The 19,399-nt window shown below is 31.3% G+C and overlaps 2 protein-coding genes across 4 annotated transcripts in view; one reads left to right on the top strand and one right to left on the bottom strand.

The window, feature by feature from the left end:
* Window positions 1-7,362, bottom strand: part of Syt7 (Synaptotagmin 7) — a 104,974-nt gene extending 97,612 nt beyond the window's left edge. Inside the window, exons 1-3 of one of the 3 annotated variants that reach the window (XM_035862412.2) lie at window positions 7,018-7,362; window positions 5,633-5,684; window positions 2,434-2,546 (exon numbers count right to left, since the gene is read on the bottom strand). The gene's annotated coding sequence lies outside the window, so the exon portion shown is untranslated. Of the gene's footprint in view, window positions 1-2,433; window positions 2,547-5,632; window positions 5,685-6,712; window positions 6,861-7,017 lie in introns of those variants that run through there. The other 2 variants (XM_085659388.1, XM_085659389.1) reach the window with 2 other exon arrangements.
* Window positions 7,363-14,363: 7,001 nt separating this feature from the next.
* On the top strand, window positions 14,364-19,294 carry LOC118440000 (vanin-like protein 1). The gene is made up of 8 exons (XM_035862404.2): window positions 14,364-14,523; window positions 16,102-16,193; window positions 16,271-16,408; window positions 16,933-17,079; window positions 17,524-17,684; window positions 17,770-17,984; window positions 18,096-18,200; window positions 18,341-19,294. The coding sequence occupies exons 2-8, from the start codon at window positions 16,122-16,124 to the stop codon at window positions 19,039-19,041; spliced, it is 1,539 nt and encodes a 512-aa protein (XP_035718297.2). The 5' UTR covers window positions 14,364-14,523; window positions 16,102-16,121; the 3' UTR covers window positions 19,042-19,294.
* The last annotated feature ends 105 nt before the right edge of the window (window positions 19,295-19,399 follow it).

The following is a 19,399-nucleotide window of genomic DNA, read 5'->3' as shown; positions in this document are numbered from 1 at the left end:
GACAAACTCGAAGCAAAACGTACTTAACACAGTGGGTATTCGGGATCGCATTAAGGAGAAAATGTCTACGAATCGTTAAACAATTAGACAAAGTCGTTCGCTTACTTAACGAGCTGCTTCTAAAAAGAAATTACGGCGTTAAGGCAAAAAACTAATTATAAAGCAGAGATATTGCGAGATGAATTATTATCATTGGGAATAAGACAAAGAAATATTCATGATGGTAATAACCATCAGGTATGGGGTTATATATACCGATAGACAAATCGATAGAGAAGTCGATTGATGTAAATCACCTTTCGGTTTACAATCAAGCCACTAATTGGCTTCCGAAACCTTCCTTGCGATGAATTGAAATTTATTTCACATGCATACGACTGACGTGAGTGGAGTAATATGAACTCGGGAGCTCTTGTTCTCTTTATTCTTTTCTCTTTCATCCAATCACATTTATATTTAAAAGTTCATATATATATATATATATATATATATATATATGTGTGTGTGTATGTATATATATATATACATATAAATAAATCTATATATATATATATATATATATATATATATATATGTATTACGTACACACACAATATATACGCCCAATACACACACAATATATACACAGTATATACGTCCGTTTCGATAAGTACGAAGCTTTTATCGTAACTATCGAACCCATAATGCACAACCATAATGAAATTTCACGTGGCTTAGATGAAATCTTTACGTTAAATTCTACAGGGAGAAAAATCGATTACAAGCCTGTCGCCCAATAAAGCGAAAAATACCGCAAGGTGTTTGCGATAAAAGCATATCTCGTTACACCGATAAAGATCTACCGTTGATTATAAAATAAATAGAAGTAATTTCGAAAAAGAAAGAAAAAAGAAAATAAAAGTATATCGCGGAACGATCAAAATTTGAAGAAACCGATTCGACGTGCGCTTTGAACTCTCGCCAGAAAACGATCGAGCCCAGGCTACTTCGAATTTCAAATATTCACAGGGTCGACTCTGTCGAGCGAACCGTAATAACAAAGATAAATATATAGATAGAAATACATATATACTCGTATATACATACATACATATATATATATATATATATACATATATACATACATGCATACATACATATGTATGTGCGTAGACTTTAATATAGGTATCAAGGGAATTTAAGGACAAAGCAGTTCAGCTAAATTGCATTCGAGTTTATATCGCGTTACTGGCAATTCGAAATTACAACTACACCCGCCATTCTACTTTTTCCATGAGTACAATAAATTCGTTGAAACTATCGTATGCCATGCGATGTTCGTTTGTTTTTTTTTGTCCTTTTGTACTTCCGAAGAACGAAAGGAAAATGGGGAAAGTTTTATGCGACGAATGTATGAAAGAATATACTACTACTTCGCTGGAATCTCAAAGCTTCTTATCAAATCCTCCTTCCGTAGAACACTTAACCCCTTGGTCGACTGAAAATTATTCGCACTAAGAATGCCCGAAGGCTAAGGGCGAAATCTGTACTACCACGTTCAAAGCGCAACAGGATCGGTTTTACCTAGAAACGAATCATGTAGATATTTCTGTTCAACTTTGCGTGAAATAACCACTGCCTCCTATCTCTACCATCTGTTCGATATGTACATGCAATACGCAGATCGGCCATCTACATGAAATCCTCGCAATACGAAAAAAAAGTCCTTCGAATTTTGTTGAAGTTGGCAAAAATGTTTAACGAAAAACTTTTTTCTCCTACTGGTAATTAACTCGTTTACTTTTCAAATACTTTTTTTACCATAAAATTCATCTGATCGATAATAATAAAAAAAAAGAAAAAAGGAAGAAAAGAAAAAAGAAAAAAGAAGTAAAAAATGAGAAAAAAACTAATGGAAATTAATATACGGCAATAAGTTTAAAATTCAACGTCGAAGTTTTAAGTCTGATAGACAAATATCGTAAATCTTTTATGTGATTCTTCGACATCAAGTGCGAATAATCTGAAAAGAACTTGAAATGTCTTTGATCGTGATAGACCGTTTTACAGGAGTTTAATTCAAAGGGAAACCAATGGGATTTACTACCGAGAATTTATTTATCTTGTAAGAATGCCGTAGAAGGAAAACGACGAGGAACAAAATTTTATATCTACGGATACGATCGATCCTATCAATTTATTTCAGTCCATTGTCAAAATGTTTTAGCAATTACGCTATTTTAATTTTCTAGTTTGTCCCATGATCATATAATATTTATTATAATCAACTAAAAGGACAAGAGGAAAACGAGGAAGCTATGATGATAATAAATATCCTTTTATTATTTATTCCTCGTGTGATAAGATCTTTCAAAAAAAAAATTATTACAAAAGAGGAAGTAAAAAGAAAAAAAAAAATAAAAAAGAAAAAGAAGAATGTGGATGAAGACTCACCGATCGATGGAATAGAATGAAACGCAGTCAGTCTCCTAGATCCTCATCGAGATTAGTGATGAAAGTACAGCTGGATCGACCAGTTCAAGAAGATTATGCACGTTTACATCTTCCTATTACATAGAAATAGAGAGAGAGAGAGAGAGAGAGAGAGAGAGAGAATATTCTCTGATATAAAAAAGAAACAAAGATAACCCATCGTTTGAGTAGATACTTTTCATGTATTAATGTCACAAAAAAAGCAAGTGCGGAACGAAAAAGTGTCAAGAGATAACAAGATAGAGATCGGATGCTGGAAAGGAAAATGAAAGTAGAACGAAAAAAAAAAGTGCTTTCTCTTTTTCTTTTTTCCATTTTGTCTTTTCTTCTTTTTTTTTTCCTTTATCTCGTTTCGTATCGAGTATGGCTCTTTTGTATATAATATTTATTACAAAATAAAATTTAAGTTAATATATGAAAATATCGCGAAACGCGAGATAAACGTTCTAAATTTCAATTCTCAAATCTTCTAGCTTCAATCGAAATACTGATTTATTTGCATATCCAATCTTCTTCCATTTCCCTTTCTCTAGTTATTTTCACCTTTACCGACGCGTAACTCTTGAAATCCTTTCTTTCTATATTCTCTATTTATTCCTCTTCTTTTATTTTCCGTATTCATTTGGGTATATACATAAATAAATGCCTAACATATACATATATACATATATATACCCTTTTTTATTCTTCTTTTTCTATTTTCTTCAGACTTAACAATTTTCTCAATTTTTTTTCTTTTTCTTTTCTTTTCATTTTAATCTTAATTTATCAGATTCGAATGAATCTATATACGTTCGCGAATAATTCGCATTTCTAAATTGTTCTCATAATTTTACCTTACGTTCTCATAATTTATATTTTCGTTTAAGAACGTTCTTCGCCGTTATAATGAAAATAATAATGAAAATATAACGAGGAGATAAGTTTGAATGTTGGAAAGGTTTGAACGTAAACGCTTTCACAGCGGCTAGGCGTCGCGCTTTCGAGTGGACGAATTCGACTTCCAGCCAACAATTAGGTAACGCTTCGTTGATTTGACTTGCAAAGTTCGGGTGCAAGCACACATACACGAACTTCCTAAATGCGTGCCTTTTGCGATGCATATGTATTTAGAACCGGGCTGCGAATATCCGCGAAACCTTCCAACACAACACAGAAAACAAAATTCAGCACAAGCGTTCTCTCTTCGAGCGTATTACTGTAGATATACTGCCGAAATACTAGTCTCGCTTCAACAAACTGCTATCGAATTAAGGAGAGTAAAATAAACGGCCTAACACCATATATCCTGTGTTTTAATCGTAATATCAAATCTTTTTCGAACATCACGACGAAAGATTTAAAAAGAGAAAAAAAAAAAAAAAGAAGAAAAGAAACGAACGCGAACATTTCTTTAACATAAAATCAACATTTATGCTAATGTTGTATAAATATGTATAATAACAAATATATAAAAAAAAAAATTTTTGTAAGATATTTAAATAATCATTTCCATAATGTCTTCTGTTATATAGAACGTATTTACTTCGAATGAAACGATTCCCCCAAAAAAATTTATTAAAGTATAGAATTGGACCAAAGAATATTTACCATAAAAGTGACTCAAGAATATTGGGTGAGACGGCAGGATATAGAACATCGACGATATTCTCTTTATGTAACTTTGGTACATACCTACTTCGGCGGCGTGTTTGAAGAGAAAGAGCTAGGGAGTTAGCAGGTACATGTTCGAACAATATGCCGCCCCATCTTTCGCTCTTCTTACATTGAAATTCGCCGCATATATTTAAGCCCCGGTCTTCTTATATTTGAGGGTCTTTGAGAGAGCATTCGTTACTTCGACAAAAATTGTCTCTCTTCTTGAGATTGTCTTATATTTGCATCCTAGTGTCTTCGAGAATAATAGTTAAAGAATAAGAAATAGTTGAAGCGGAAGAAATTTTCTTCGACGAATTTTTGCGAGAAAATTCGCGCATTGCGACATACCAACAAAAAGAAATTTCGTTGAATCGTATTAATAATTAATAAGCTCGTGGAATATTTGAAAATATCCGCCTACATTCTCATCGTCTCTTGATAACCGATAGAAAATATAATGAGAACATCTGAGAACTATCCGACGTTATTTTTCTTTTCTCTTTCTTTTCATTTTCTTTTCTTCTTTTTCCTCTTTTCTTGTTCTTTTCTTTTTTTTTTTTTCCTTTCTTTGACGCGAGCAACCGCAAACAGAATTTGCGGGAATTTTAGAGAAAGGTCCGAATCGAACCTTCTCTCCAAAAGTATCGAAGATTGCAAATTGCAGTAGAAACGAACATTTGGCATTTTTCCACGATTCATTCCTACTATCCGTAAAGCACATTCTACTCGCCTTAGTGCGAAGACAGATGACGGATAAAAACGATATATTGGAATGTACGCTACCACAATCCGTTTTCTTCTCTATCTCCGAAGAAATGTTTGCGTACCGTACAATGAAATTTTTTAATTGCACTCGATCTTTGCCATCTTCCTGCACTATCTCAAATATCTCACTATCTTTCTTTTTCAAATCTTTCACAAAAAGATTTTTCAATGAAATAAGAAATAGGAAAAGGAGAGAGAAAGAAAAAGAAAAAGGAATAAAATCCGAAAAGCTTTGGCTCCTCTTTCGGATAGAAGATAGAGGCGGACTCTTTCAATGCGTATTCAAATGGAACGTCCATTAGTAGCTTATCACTGCTACGAGTGCTTGCATTATTCAAGATAAACCTCTCATGACTTTCTTAAATGAAGAAATTTTATTGCGAGAAGATCTGGAAAAGAAAGAGATAGTGAACAAGGAGATTCGAGAAATGATCCTATTATAATAAAAGAAACAAAGATAAAATTCGATGATTCAGAAGACATACTAATTAACCAAATATTATTGTTCTAAGAAACAACGAATCGAGGCGTGTCGTACTCTGGGCTCGTTATCTCGAATTTTTTTCATGCACTATAATCTTCACTTTTTTTCTCACCCGCTCTCTCTCTCTTTCTCTCTCTTTTATTCCCTCTTATACTACGTCTCTCTTACAGCTTTTGCTAATCAAAGTAAGAGAAAAAAATTGAATAGATACGGTATCAGACGGAAAAGGAGATAACGGAATTGAAGAGTGGGAGTTAGGACGATAAGGTTTACCTTCGTGAATACGTTGTAAGGGGTGCTTTGATGAGACCCTCAACCTTATCCACTTCAACACACGATATATAAACTGCCATCTCTCTCTCTCTCTCTCTCTCTCTCTCTCTCTCGCTCTCTCTCTCTCTCTCTCTCTCTCTCTCTCTCTGTGTCTTGCTCGTTCGTTCGCTCAGTCTCTCTGCCTATATTACCGTTAATGCGACGTTACAAAATAAAAATACCAGCATCATCCAGCGCGAAAGGTCTGACAAACCTCCATTATCGATCACCAATTACATTATTACGCTAGATTCAAAGGCACTTTCTAACGTCACCAGTAGGAGAAGCCTTCCTGCCCGATGGGAAGTTACAAGTACAAGGACGTTCAAAGCATTTCGTTTTCCGACTTGGTGCCCGCGCTCCGTATACCTGTGCCAGTTTACAAAGAGGCAGAAACGCAAATAGAAACGCTATAGAGTGCTTTTACGCTAAAACGCGGTATTAACGATCCCTCTCTCTTTGTCTGTACTGAGTGGACCATATAGCGTGACCATCTTTACTTATTTCAAAAGATTTTAGATTAATGAAATGGTTTAAACAAATTAAACATTACCGTAAATCCTTAGAAACTATATAAAAAAGTTTCCAAAAGTTTAAACAAATTTTCAATTAATCACGATATATAATCTTTATAAAATATAAATATAAATTATAAATATATTGATGCGTGCATAAACTTTCCATCGAATTGTCTCTTTCGACTCATTTCTCTTGGATCATTATTAATTATATATGTTCAAAATGAGAGAACGCGTATCGCAATTCGATTTGTCGAAACTTTGTCGAAAAATCGAGAAAAAAGTATATCGACGATGGATGGGAAGTTGATACCTCGATTGGAAGAGCTTGATGTCGTATGTCCTACGTAGGCAAACGAGTCCATAAACTCGATGCAATGCATAGGACAGCTCGCTCGAAATACGTCGGGTGAAGTCAAGGCGAATATGGTGTGCGTAACCGCGGAGAATAACATTACGTCTCGTGGGAGAAAAAAGAACGAGTAAGTACGTAGTACATGGTTACGAAGAGCTTAGTACTTACTGGCGAAGAAAGAAGGAGAAGAAGAAGAAGAAGAAGAAGAAGTAGAAGAAGAAGTTAAAGAAGGTATTCCAATGATACGGAATATAAAGAAGAAGAAAAAGTAGAAATAGTTATTCACTTCACACTGAATTCACCATCTACTATCACTGACACTGCATAAAAAGAAAGGAAAGAGAGAGAGAGAGAGAGAGAGAGAGAGAAAGGGAGAGAGAGAGAGAGAGAGAGAGAGAGAGAAAGGGAGAGAGAGAGAGAGAAAAAAAGGTGGCCGTCTTTTCGAGATTAGCCTTTCTTTATCACTTATTTACGGTCAACGAGAGAAGTAGGCAATGGTAGAAAAACCGTTTCGTCGTAGTCGATGAGTTATTGTTTAAAGAAATAAAAGATTGATGGAAAATGGTAAAGAAAAAAATGAAAGGGAGAAGGGAATGTAGAAGGAGAGGAAGATTGAACTATCACGATAACTATGATGACTGGCACGGATTTTCACGAGATATTTCGTGAATGGCAAGATAAACGGATGATAGAGGATAGAAGGAGGAACGGAGGAGAATCGATAGACGGTCGATAGCCGATGCATGTAAGTCACTAAATTTTGCTAGAAGGAAGAATCGACAATGAGAAAAGATTGATAGGCAACCGCGTGGCAGCCAGCGTCGCGACGCACTGCTGCTTCGCGGCTACCAACCTCCCCACCATTCGATCCTCTTACTCTCTCCCTCTTGCTCGTTCTAGCCACCCCCCACTCTATCACTACGGCACCTCGCAAGCTCGACACACCCCCGACGACGACGACGACGACGACGACGACGACGACGACGACGACGACGACGACGACGACGATGACGAAGGCAACGGGATTCAAAAAATCGCTAAATTTTTCTTTAAAAAATTAACCAATTATTTTACTATACCACAGTTTTCTTCTTCTATGATTATATCAAGAGTTTTACTCTTACAATAACGAAATCAAAATTCCGAATATATTCACATTCACGATCGAATGCGCGTTAGACCAAAGGAAAATCTTTCCTCGAATTTCTAAACGAGAAAGAAAGAGAGAGAGAGAGAGAGAGAGAGAACGAGGAAAAAAGATGGAGGGAAAAAGAAAAAAATAAAAGCAAGGCTTTTACGAGACAACCAAGCTTTCGACTTTTATCGCATGATTTACGAGCAATCGACTGAGAAATAAAAAGCAAAGACCGTTCCATGCGTTGCTTACTCCAAAGACTCAACGAGCGATGTTAATCAAACAATTGTCATTTTGAGTTTTACAATCTATTTAATGTCTTATAGTCCATCGTTATCCTTTTACAAACACAGACTATACATAGAACTTCGCCGAGATAAAACTACTTCGATCGACGATGGATGGACGACTCATTGCCAATATAACAACGCTCGAGTGAACAAAAAACGAGGGGTAAATTTTTGAACGGACGAGACGCGTCACATTGTATCATAGTATAGTAGTCGATGATATACGGGTTGAAAATCGTTCGATCGTATATAGATAGAGATATATATGTATGTATGTATGTATAGGTACTCTACATATAGGCAAGCATAGACGAGGCGTTCAAATTCGACAAGGTCTTTATTTAACGCAGCTACTGGACAGGCTTGACCGCCCGAAAAATGCGTTCAAGCATTTTATCTTTCGTCCTATACCTTGTTCTCCTCCATTCTCCATTATTTAAAGTTTATATCTATTTTTTCTCTCTTTATTCTCTCCCTCTTTATCCTCCCTCCCTCTTCTTCTCTCTCTCTCCCTCTCTCTCTCTCTCTCTCTCTCTCTCTCTCTCTCTCTCTCTCTCTCTCTCTCTCTCTCTCTCTCTCTCTCTCTCTCTTTTCCTCTACCTCTCTTCATAGTATGGAAATATATCAATGAAATCGATACCCCGTTCAATTCCCATTTGTTGACAAAAGAGATGAAATGGTCTATTATCTGCACTCGCAATGAAAACGTGGTCAAAATATATGATAAGAATATAAATTATTTCGTTATGTATATCTCAGACCCTATATCGAATGAATGAAAAATCAATGTTAGATATATAGAAATCGATAATACAATTTTTTATACATAATGCACGTAATACTTAAAATAAAATTTTGAGTTTAAGTAAAATTAAGGAAATTAAGAAAATATGTTTTTGAAGCAAATTGAAATCATTAATTGATTCCGTAGTACTTACGTTACATTAATTGTAATTATATAGATTGTAAATAATACGAAATTTTTTTTTTATTTATTCGAAAGAATACTTTAAAGCTAAATTTATCTTGTAACAAAGTAATATTAAAATTTGATCTAAATAATTATTGATAATCCATTGTACCTATAAATATGTAAGAGGTATTTAAAAAAAACTATTACGGTCTTACAACGTGGAAATAGTTTTAAAGAAATAAATTAAAGAGATCTATTAATCTAATCGACAAGTAGAAAGAAAAAAAACATCCCGTACATTTCATTTAATCGAAATTTTTAACTTAATTTAAATTAATTTAATTAAAAAAAAAAATGAAAATAAAATAAAACATTTTTGATCTTAATCTAAACAAATATATTTTTCCCGTAATGCATTGTAAAGGAAAATCTTGGCAAAGATTCCAGTGTGCTTGTTTCCAATCCACGTGTACCTTTATTTATTAATGCAGCTTCAGTGGTCTCCCACAATTGCCATATAATACGTTTCGTGACTACGACTTTAAAAGAACTTAATTTTATTCAAATAAGAAATATACTATTTATACGTAAGATATAAGTAAGATAAAAGAATTCAATTTAATTTAAGTGAAAAATGTATATGACCCGACTTTAATAATGAAAATGCATAAAATATGAAATAATCTTATTCGCGTAAGCGAGGCAATGCAGTACCAAAGACGAAATATTACGTTGTATCGGTTTTTTAAATCTACCCCTACATCCTCCACCATAAGAGTATTTCGAGTGACAACATGGTAAAGTATGTACGACTAAGAGCCATTCTCGAAAGGTTCAAACATGTTGCAGGAACCTTCGAAAGTAACTTAATAGCTTATAGTTGCCCTCTAGAGTCACAGTTTGTAAGGGCCTCTTCGACATAATAGCCTTTTCTTTGCTTCATGTCCTAACCACTGCTGCAGGGCATTCCTTAAGTGCGAGCAAGAAAAGAATTTTTGGTTAAAATCGTTCAAAAATTCTAGTAAAAGAATTTAACATATTATTATTGTTAATATTTTCGTTTTTCGTTATGTGATTCTCTTTCATTTCATTTGTTTCTCTTAAAGTATTCTAAAACATGAATAATCAATAGACTTAAACGAGCACATTAATTCGAATGTCCTGGCAGATAATAATTCTATCCGATGACCTATTACAAACTAATATTAACCCTTCGCATTTTTCATATCGAAAAATAAAATCGTATGAAAAATAAAGAATGCAATAAATATAATAATTTGATCTGTAATAGATTTTCTTGCAATACTTTCATTTATTCATTCCGTACATTTCGTGTATAAATAATTTAATATAGATATAAATCATTATATATATATATATATATATATATATATATATATATATATAATGATTTATATATATTCTATTATATCAAATATTCAAAAGATAAAATCGCGAGTTGTTAATCTTAAAAAACTAAGTATCAAATTCAACAAAGATTTTGTCGATTTGATCTAACAAAATAGAATCGAAATAAAAACTAATCAATTACAAACAATTGGAAATCCCTTTGAATCACGATACATAATAAAATTATAGAATCGTTACTAAATAAATTAATGAGATAAGCATGATTGAGTCAAACGATAAAATTTCGTGACAATTCTATATAAACCCAGAGGCAGAATCTTTTCCACTTCCGATCATATTTTGCGCCTTGCCAAATCTGCTTAAAATTAAAATTCACACATTCGCTTAGAAAAATATGCTATCTGCCTGCTTATAATCTATATATAAAAAATAGCATATCGTTCATTCCAACACACATACTCCACGATTCTCTCACATACCGCCAGGGTGCAAAAACCTATACTAGGGAGTATACCCCAGGATACCTTCAACGCCCTAGCTCAACTGCGTTTCTCACTTACATACTACGTGTACGTACCATTCTTCTGTAATCGACTATCACGCCTAATGATTATTGCGTAATATGACTAAGATAAAAAATACTAATACACATTAGTATATACTTGTATTAATATCATACGAGTATTTTATTATTATCAGATCGAATTTGATTACTCTACTTTGCAAAGTGAGAAAATTTGTATACCTTTGTAAATATATATATATATATATATATATATATATATATATACATATTCAAAATTCAATTCTAAAAAAAAAGTGCATTTATGACAGAATAAATATTTAAGGACAAAGAATTTATCGCGGACCGATGTATGATTCACATGCATGAATCGTAGATCAAGCACAATGGCAACATTGACACTAGGCAATGACAATCGCCAAATGGGGAAATTTAATACTAAATCCAATACTAACTGTTTCTCACATATATGAGTAACACCTGTAGCACACGTGTAGATGAAACACAGAAAGAATGAGGATGGGGAGCAGAAACGAGAATTAGTATATATTAATTGCTGAAAATTCTGAGCTAAAAATGATTAACTTATTGACTAGGTATATGGGCTATGATTCTACAAGTTACTTTGTCTTTTAGCAATAATTACTCTACTCGACTATTTTTTTTTTTTTTTATTTTCAAAAGCTATTACTCTAATCAAGACTTTTCTTTTATCAATTCAAATTGATTAAATACTTAATTAATTCTTATTTAAAAATATTATAGAAAATCCTTGAACACTCCTTCTTATAAACGATTAATCTAATTGTTACAAAAAGATCATGCACTTATAATCCAAAGACAACCCATCGCGAATGTCTTCTTGCCCATTTATACTTCTGATAAATTCGAATGATTAACATGACAAATTCTTCGCTATTATCGCTAGAGAGAAGAAAAAAAAATAGTTAAAAAATGCACTGATATATTCATAGTGCAAATAATTCCAAATGCATATGAAAGAAGAAGACCCTATTCCTGATCTAATAAATAAATAAACAAATAAAGAAGCATTCACGACTAAATCTCCAAAGAAAATTTACTCGTGGTCACTCTACCAATGTTCTTCCTACAAATTACTTAATTACAACCAATCACCTGTGCCAATTGAGGACCTTTCGTCCTCAACATGATTGAGTGATCGGAGGAACTTAAAAGTTCACTCACTACATAGAGATGTTCTGCGATGGCTCCAAAACACACCTACTTTACAACGACCACAGTGGTCACGCGATCGGAGAATTTCTTGTTTTTCCTGTTAGAAACTTCCATCGAAGAAGTGCTCGCTTTTCTTCTTCTTTTAAAAGAAAGAAAAATTGTTGTCACATCTGAAACAGAACACAAAAGAACAAGACGATAAGTTATCTGCAATATTGATCAAAACTCAATTAGAATAAAAATTTTATTCTTTATATATATATATACATGTAAAGAAATATAAATACTTACGTTTATTTCGTATGAAAGTAGAACCCAATGGCACCATGATGATGCGTCTCGCGACTCCTTGTAAATTTTAATAACGCGCGCTGACAAAAATAAGAAACTATAGATGAGTTTCTTATCGCGACCGAATTTTTCATATACGACGAACAACACTGATTCTATTTCGCGATTTTTCTATTATTATATTAACGATACAACACACGACTCCTTCATTGGTTTGCGCACGATTACAATAGCATTCTGAAAAAGAAAAACGAAAACAAGATTATAAGTATCATTGTTAAAAATGAAATATCATCGAAATTATTCAGAAAATGTTTAATAAAAAAATTTACATATAATTAAGCCTTCGTTGATGTATGGACGACAGGCGCCCAATCTCAGAATGATAAAAAACGCTGTTTGAAACTTAATTGTATTAAAATATTATTAAAATAAAATTATTTTAAAATTAACGTGTGTTACGAGCTACGTGTTATTTCAAACAAATGCAATATTACATAAACATAGGTTAATTATATTACAGTACTGTGTGCAAGTAATATAATATTTAAATGAATGATCGATGTTACGCGAACATGACTGTCTATTTTGTTTTCGTTCTTGAACTTCCTAGAAATCGTTTCGATTTCCTGGAAATCCAAATAACAAACATACTCTATGTAAAGCTTCTCTTTAAGTCTTTAAAAAGAGATAGACTTATATATCTGTACGTATATATACAATTACGTACTATATAGAATTAATTTTACCAATTCTTAGAATACGAGAGAAGTTGGAAAAATGTACAATCTTTATTAGTAGAGAATGTGTATGTGTATGTGCGTGTGTGTGTTATGTTGTATGTGTGTGTTGTGTGTGTGTGATATGTGAAAGAAAGAAAGAGAAACAGGAGAGAGAGAAGGGAATAGAGAAAGACGGAGACAGAAAGAAACAAAGAGAGAGAGAGAGAGAGTGAGAGAGAGAGGGAGAGAGAGAGAGGGAGAGACAGAGAGACAGAGAGAGAGAGAGAAAGAGAGAGAGAGAGAGAGAGAGAGAGAGAGAGAGACAACTGTATATGTATACGTATATATTAAAATCGAATATAATATCAAAATACGATCGATCATGTCTAATTAATACAAAATAATTAATAAAATGATCAATAAAACGTTGATGAAATATCGATATTATCAGAATATTGTTGAAAAATTCCAAAAAAAAGATATTGCGTAGTAGCCCTCATGGAGACACCGATTTTATTTTCACGAATATTTTTTAAATGCGACGATATCTCGACTAACGAACAATACATGTTAGAATACGCATTTTAAGAAATCAATTGATATATAGTAGGAGGATGTATGTTAGAAAAAATATCACTAATTACCTGTAATTACGATGACAACGATACCGGTTTTAACTTGCTCCCAAATTTCAACATGACATCTGATTCAAATTGGTTAAAGTTTGGCGATTCATTGCAGCGCATGCGCACAATGCTAATTTGCATATAACGAATCTCTAAACATAATTATTTCGCTGTAATATTTAAAAATTAAAGAAATCAATAAATATAACGTGAAAGAACCTTTAATATTATCTTCAAATTACAAAAAGTTTGATATATCATATTACAAAATATTTGATACTTATTTAATTGATATCAAATAAATTAAATTTAAGTGAAAAATTTGAATACTTACACTGACATAAATTAATTGTAATAAATGTTAAAAGATTTTTATATATAAAAATTTATTTGTTACATTAATTAAAATAATACATTAGAAAAATTTCATGCTACACACAAAATATATATATATATATATATATAATAAATATAGCTAGCACGTGAACACCGAGCGATAATAAATTAAATTAAAAAGATTCATAAGTAATCTCGAGGATTAAGATATTCTTTAATTAATTAATTAATTATTTACAAGTATGTTTACTCCCATCCAGCATTACTATTGCCTCTTAAAAACAACTTACTAAGAACTATTTTTACTTTTGATTCATCTATATTCATATATATATATATATATATACATATATATACGTATATATAATTCTCTTGTGTCAAACTATACACAGACATACATACAAACATACTCAAGTGCATACTATCAGGAAACCCCTACTCTAAAGATAAATGAATTCATATATGTTCAAACCGAACTCACTATGTTCACAGTTGCGTTTATAACGCGAAGGAGTTATCAAATTCTGAATATCAGCTGCTGACTTTCATGTCAAAGAAACATCTTATCTGAAAGAGTAAGTTCAAACTTTTTTTAGTTTTATTTTGTCTCCTTTTTTTTATTTTATTAACATAACCTTCAAAAAGAGAAGAACATTTAGCTATTACACCTTCAAAAGAAATTTCTTTCATTGTATAATTAAGCTTTTCTTATTTAATTTTATGACTAATCAAGTACTTTTTTCCTTGTGCGATAACTTTTATAACTTTGTAAGTATAAATTAGAGATTTAAAAAATTTTTGTATGCATGTTCAATTGTTGCAAATATTATATTTCAATAAATTTATACAATTTATATTATATTAAACAATTTACATTATATTTATCTATTTTTAATTTACCCAAAAAGATAAGATAAACTGTAAACTACTTATGACAGTAGATTTCATCTTAGATTTGACATAAATAACTATCAAATACTTGAATTTTGTACCTTTTTTCAAAATTCTGTGAAATAACATATATTGTTACTACATTATTTCACTACTGATAAAAGAGATGTTTATCACTAATCCATATTGTCTTTATCGTACTTTAATTTTAAAAATTTAAGAGAAAAGCAAAAGATAAAATGTAAGCTAAATTAAATTTTAGATTCTAGTCAAGATATGATATACATAACTTTTAATAAATGATATTAAATTTTTAGATTCTATTCTAGATACGATATATATATATATATATATATATATATATATATATATATATATAATTTTTAAGTACTTGGATTGTGTTTGGTAGTTCCAGTACTTTCTTCAAAATTATTAGAAATGAAATGTACTATTACTATTTTATTTCATTACATACAAAAGAAAATATAGTAATATTATAACATGACAATGATTTTATGTTGTTACTATAACATTAATAATTAATATTAAAGACCTTAAATGATCTTTATCACTTTTGCACAAATGCAAAAATATGTATATAGATTTTTATTTATAAAAGTTTACATATATATTGATTGACAGTACTTTATTTATTGAGAATTATGGAAAAAATGATTATTACATCTATCATATGATTATACATATTTGAAATAGCCATGGCGCTATGGGAAAAAATAAATAAAGACTGCAAAAGATAGTTAATTAATTAAATTAATAATTGATTAAAGTTTCTGATATAAAATTGAAATTAAATTTATGGTACAGTCTATGATTTTAAATGAATTAAATATATACATATATATATATATATATATATATATATGGATATATATATATATATCCATTCTAGTTATTGTATAAAATAAATGTGCATCTGTACTATGAAATTGAATTAAAGTTAAAATATATGTGCATACGTATGTAGCAATGTCATTCTCCATTGTATACCATGCTATGCTACAATGGCAAAGGCCTTCTCCGCAATGAACTTTTATCAATAGAATTTTTGTTAATAGAAAGAGTTATATTTTGTCAATAGAAAGAGTTATATTTTGGCTGGTACATATATTTATCAAACAAAATTATTAAAAAAAAAAAAAAAAAAAAAAGCAAAAGAAACAGGAAAAAAAGAAAACAAAGAAAGAAATAAGAAGAGATTTCCAAGAAATCGTCTATAAAAATTATTTTCACGTATTTTTCAGTCAGCTCAAAAAGATCAATCATGTCTACTAATACAAATTGGCGATGGGTCTTATTTTATCTACTTATTGTATATGCACGATCGTCAAGTCAGGTAAAAATGAAACTTTATTATTACAAAAAATGATCGTCTACGATTTAAGTATGATTATATGTTTTATTTAAAATCAGGCATCGACGCCAGCTTCAAAGAGCTATATAGCCGCGGTCGTAGAATTTTCACCGGAAAAAATAGCCAATAACAGCGAACTCACTTTGCAAATCAATACGTTGAGATATTTGACACTCATACAAGATGCTGGTAAACAGGTAAATGGATTTTTATTTAATTTCGAACAATTTTAATGTTTCGTTCTTATATGAGCTTTAGTGTTATCGATTTTTTATTCTTAATATATTTTATATATTTTACTTTTATTCAATTTCCGAAATTATTTTCTTCCATATATTGTTTTCATTCTCTCCCTTTTTTTTCTTTTCTTTTTTTTTTTTTTTTTTTTTGCGTACAATCACATCGTATCGTCTCATTTCCACTTTCACTCCTATTTCATTCAACGAACGTTCCACGAATTTATTCGAATAAAGAAATAAAGAACCTTATTAGAAAAAACTTTGTCCTACATAAGAAGATTGATGACAAAAAATAACTTTTGAGCAAGTGTATATGTACATCTATCTTACTAGCGATATGTAATAAAGTCTCAGAAATCGATATGTTGAAATTCTAAGACAAAGAAATTTATAAACAAAGTTACTAATGTAACGTACGACTATTTCTTTTGTATTTTTTGTTTCATTTTTTTTCTTTTCTTTTTCTTTTCTTTTTTTTTCAGAACGCCGACATCGTTGTTTTTCCCGAGAATGGTATAACTGGTTATGAATTTCCAGAGAGAAGTGAGTTGGACTCGTGGACAACGGTGATACCCTCGGCTGAAGCGGAATATACACCTTGCACTAGAAATCTGAATGGCGTTAGCGAGGTAAACTCCATTCTTCTTCTTATCTTCAATATTTATCAATTGAAATAATCTGCCCTCCATTTTTTTATATTTATATAATAAATAAATCATGTCGATTAAATAAATAAGTATTGCAAAGTATTCAAGTCCGATCGAAATTTTATCTTGAATATATATTTAGATTTCTCTTTGCGTACATATATGTAATACACGAATATTTTTAATGTGTTTAAAATTTGAAATCTTTCACGAAAAATATTCGTGAACTTTGATAAGATATTTATAATAGTAATAATAAAAATTATAATTATTTTGAAACATATGAATCAATATTACATAATATACAAAGTTACGAAAACTGATAGTGATAATTATTCGATAATGATAGTAAATGCTAACATTAATAATATATGATAACTTTTGATAATACATTATCCTTTTTTTTTTTTTCTTTTTTTTTTGCAGGTACTAAAGAACATATCATGCGCCGCTAGAAATAATAAAATATACACTGTCATTAATATTGCCGAAAAAGAACATTGTACGGGCAATAATTGTCCAGAAGATAAAGTATTTTATTATAACACTAACGTTGTATTCGATCGCAGTGGCATGATAATAGCAAAGTAAAATATTCGAATGATAATGTTTTTTACGTCGAACGAAGAGATAAATGATATTTTCAATTAATACGATGTTCCTGATTTGTAGATACCGCAAAGTAAATCTTTTTGTAGAACCTGGGTTTGATAGTCCGGCACGTCCAGATGTGGTAACATTCGATACGGATTTTGGTGTTAAATTCGGAACTTTCATTTGTTTCGATATTCTATTCGCAAACCCTTCCTTGATTTTAACAAGAAATCGTGTAGTTACCGATATTATTTTTACAACGGCATGGTTCTCTGAGACTCCATTTTTAACTTGTAAGTCAAATCAAAATCTAAGTAAAACTAATTATAAATGTTCTCTCTCTTCCTCCCTTTCTCTCACTTTATTCTAACTGTATAATGACGATGTCAATTCATTTACTGTAGCCATTCAGACACAATCAGGTTGGGCGTTCTCGGAGAATGTAAATTTTTTGGCAGCTGGATACAATAATCCCATAAGGGGTACTACCGGCAGCGGAATTTATTTAGGTACGATCATTTAATTCATAACGACTTAGCATAAATCGAATTATAAGTCAACTTAATGTTAAGATATTAATCGAAATAACGTAAAATCATCGAATGAGAACGTGTTAATAAATATTGTAACAAAGAAAAATTTTATTTAGGTCGTAATGGGATAAGCAAAGCCATAATATTAAAAAATCGAGGTACCAAATTATTAGTCGGAGAAGTTCCTAAGATGCCGAATAGGATTTTATCACATCAGAATATCATAGGCAAAGAACATCCCGAAATCGCATACGCAAAGTCAAAAGTGAGCGAACATGTTCACAATGAACTAAGGAGAAAACGTGAAGTATTGAAAGACTCCATGATATTATTACGTGAAAATGTTACTTCATATCAGACAGAAATATTGGAGGGCGATGTTACGAAGATCTTGTGTCATAATAATCACTGTTGTCGTTTCACGATTGAAACGATTAAGTTAGATAAGAAGGTACGATACCGATTGGTTGTTTTCAATGGGATTCGCGTTATTGCGAATATACGTTCGATGGGTGTGCGACTCTGCTCAGTAATACAATGTTCCGACGATACCTTGCAATCTTGTGGATCTGTTATCGAGTCCGGAACAATTTTCAACAAAATCAGCATAACAGGAAAATTCGACAAGTCGAAGTATTCTTTGATTATGCCAAATACTTTGGGCCAAACGTTGTTGCCGTTACATGACTGGTCGTTTAAAGAATATGAATTCGGTGATCACAAACACGTGTATATGTCTTCGAACGGAACGTTAACAAATCCAATTACATTCGGTATTTATTCCAGAGATAATAGCAGGGATAACTCTGTAATCTAATAAATGATACTGCTGCTTCAAGCAATATCATCTCCTATTAGTTTTCGATCGTAATAGCATTCCTACTAGCACGTTTCTTGTAGCAACTATTTCAAAAATTTCCATAAAGAGATTGTTTTCTATTTTCAGTTAATACCAAAATACATTTATATTAAAATTTTTTCATATTATTATTATGAGAAAATATAAAATATTTTTGCAACATAAACGGTGATATCTTGATGTATGTATATTATGTGAGGGGTATATAAAATATAATTCTACATGTTACAAAAATATTCATCTTGTTATTTAAACCATATGAAGTAGATTCTTAAAAATATCACTCAAGTTTCAAAATTCTTCATTACCCATGATT

Source organism: Vespa mandarinia, chromosome 9, assembly GCF_050613455.1.
Source record: "Vespa mandarinia isolate Hongniang chromosome 9, ASM5061345v1, whole genome shotgun sequence".
In the NCBI taxonomy this organism is placed as follows: Eukaryota; Metazoa; Arthropoda; class Insecta; order Hymenoptera; family Vespidae; genus Vespa; species Vespa mandarinia.
This window is presented reverse-complemented; position numbering and strand designations above follow the sequence as displayed.

Bases quoted from the DNA above. Each gene is read 5' to 3' on its own strand.
- LOC118440000 (XM_035862404.2), top strand. From the start codon at position 16,122: ATGTCTACTAATACAAATTGGCGATGGGTCTTATTTTATCTACTTATT. The intron at 16,194-16,270 runs GTAAAAATGAAA...ATTTAAAATCAG, and splicing joins ATGCACGATCGTCAAGTCAG to GCATCGACGCCAGCTTCAAA. The intron at 17,985-18,095 runs GTAAGTCAAATC...CATTTACTGTAG, and splicing joins TGAGACTCCATTTTTAACTT to CCATTCAGACACAATCAGGT.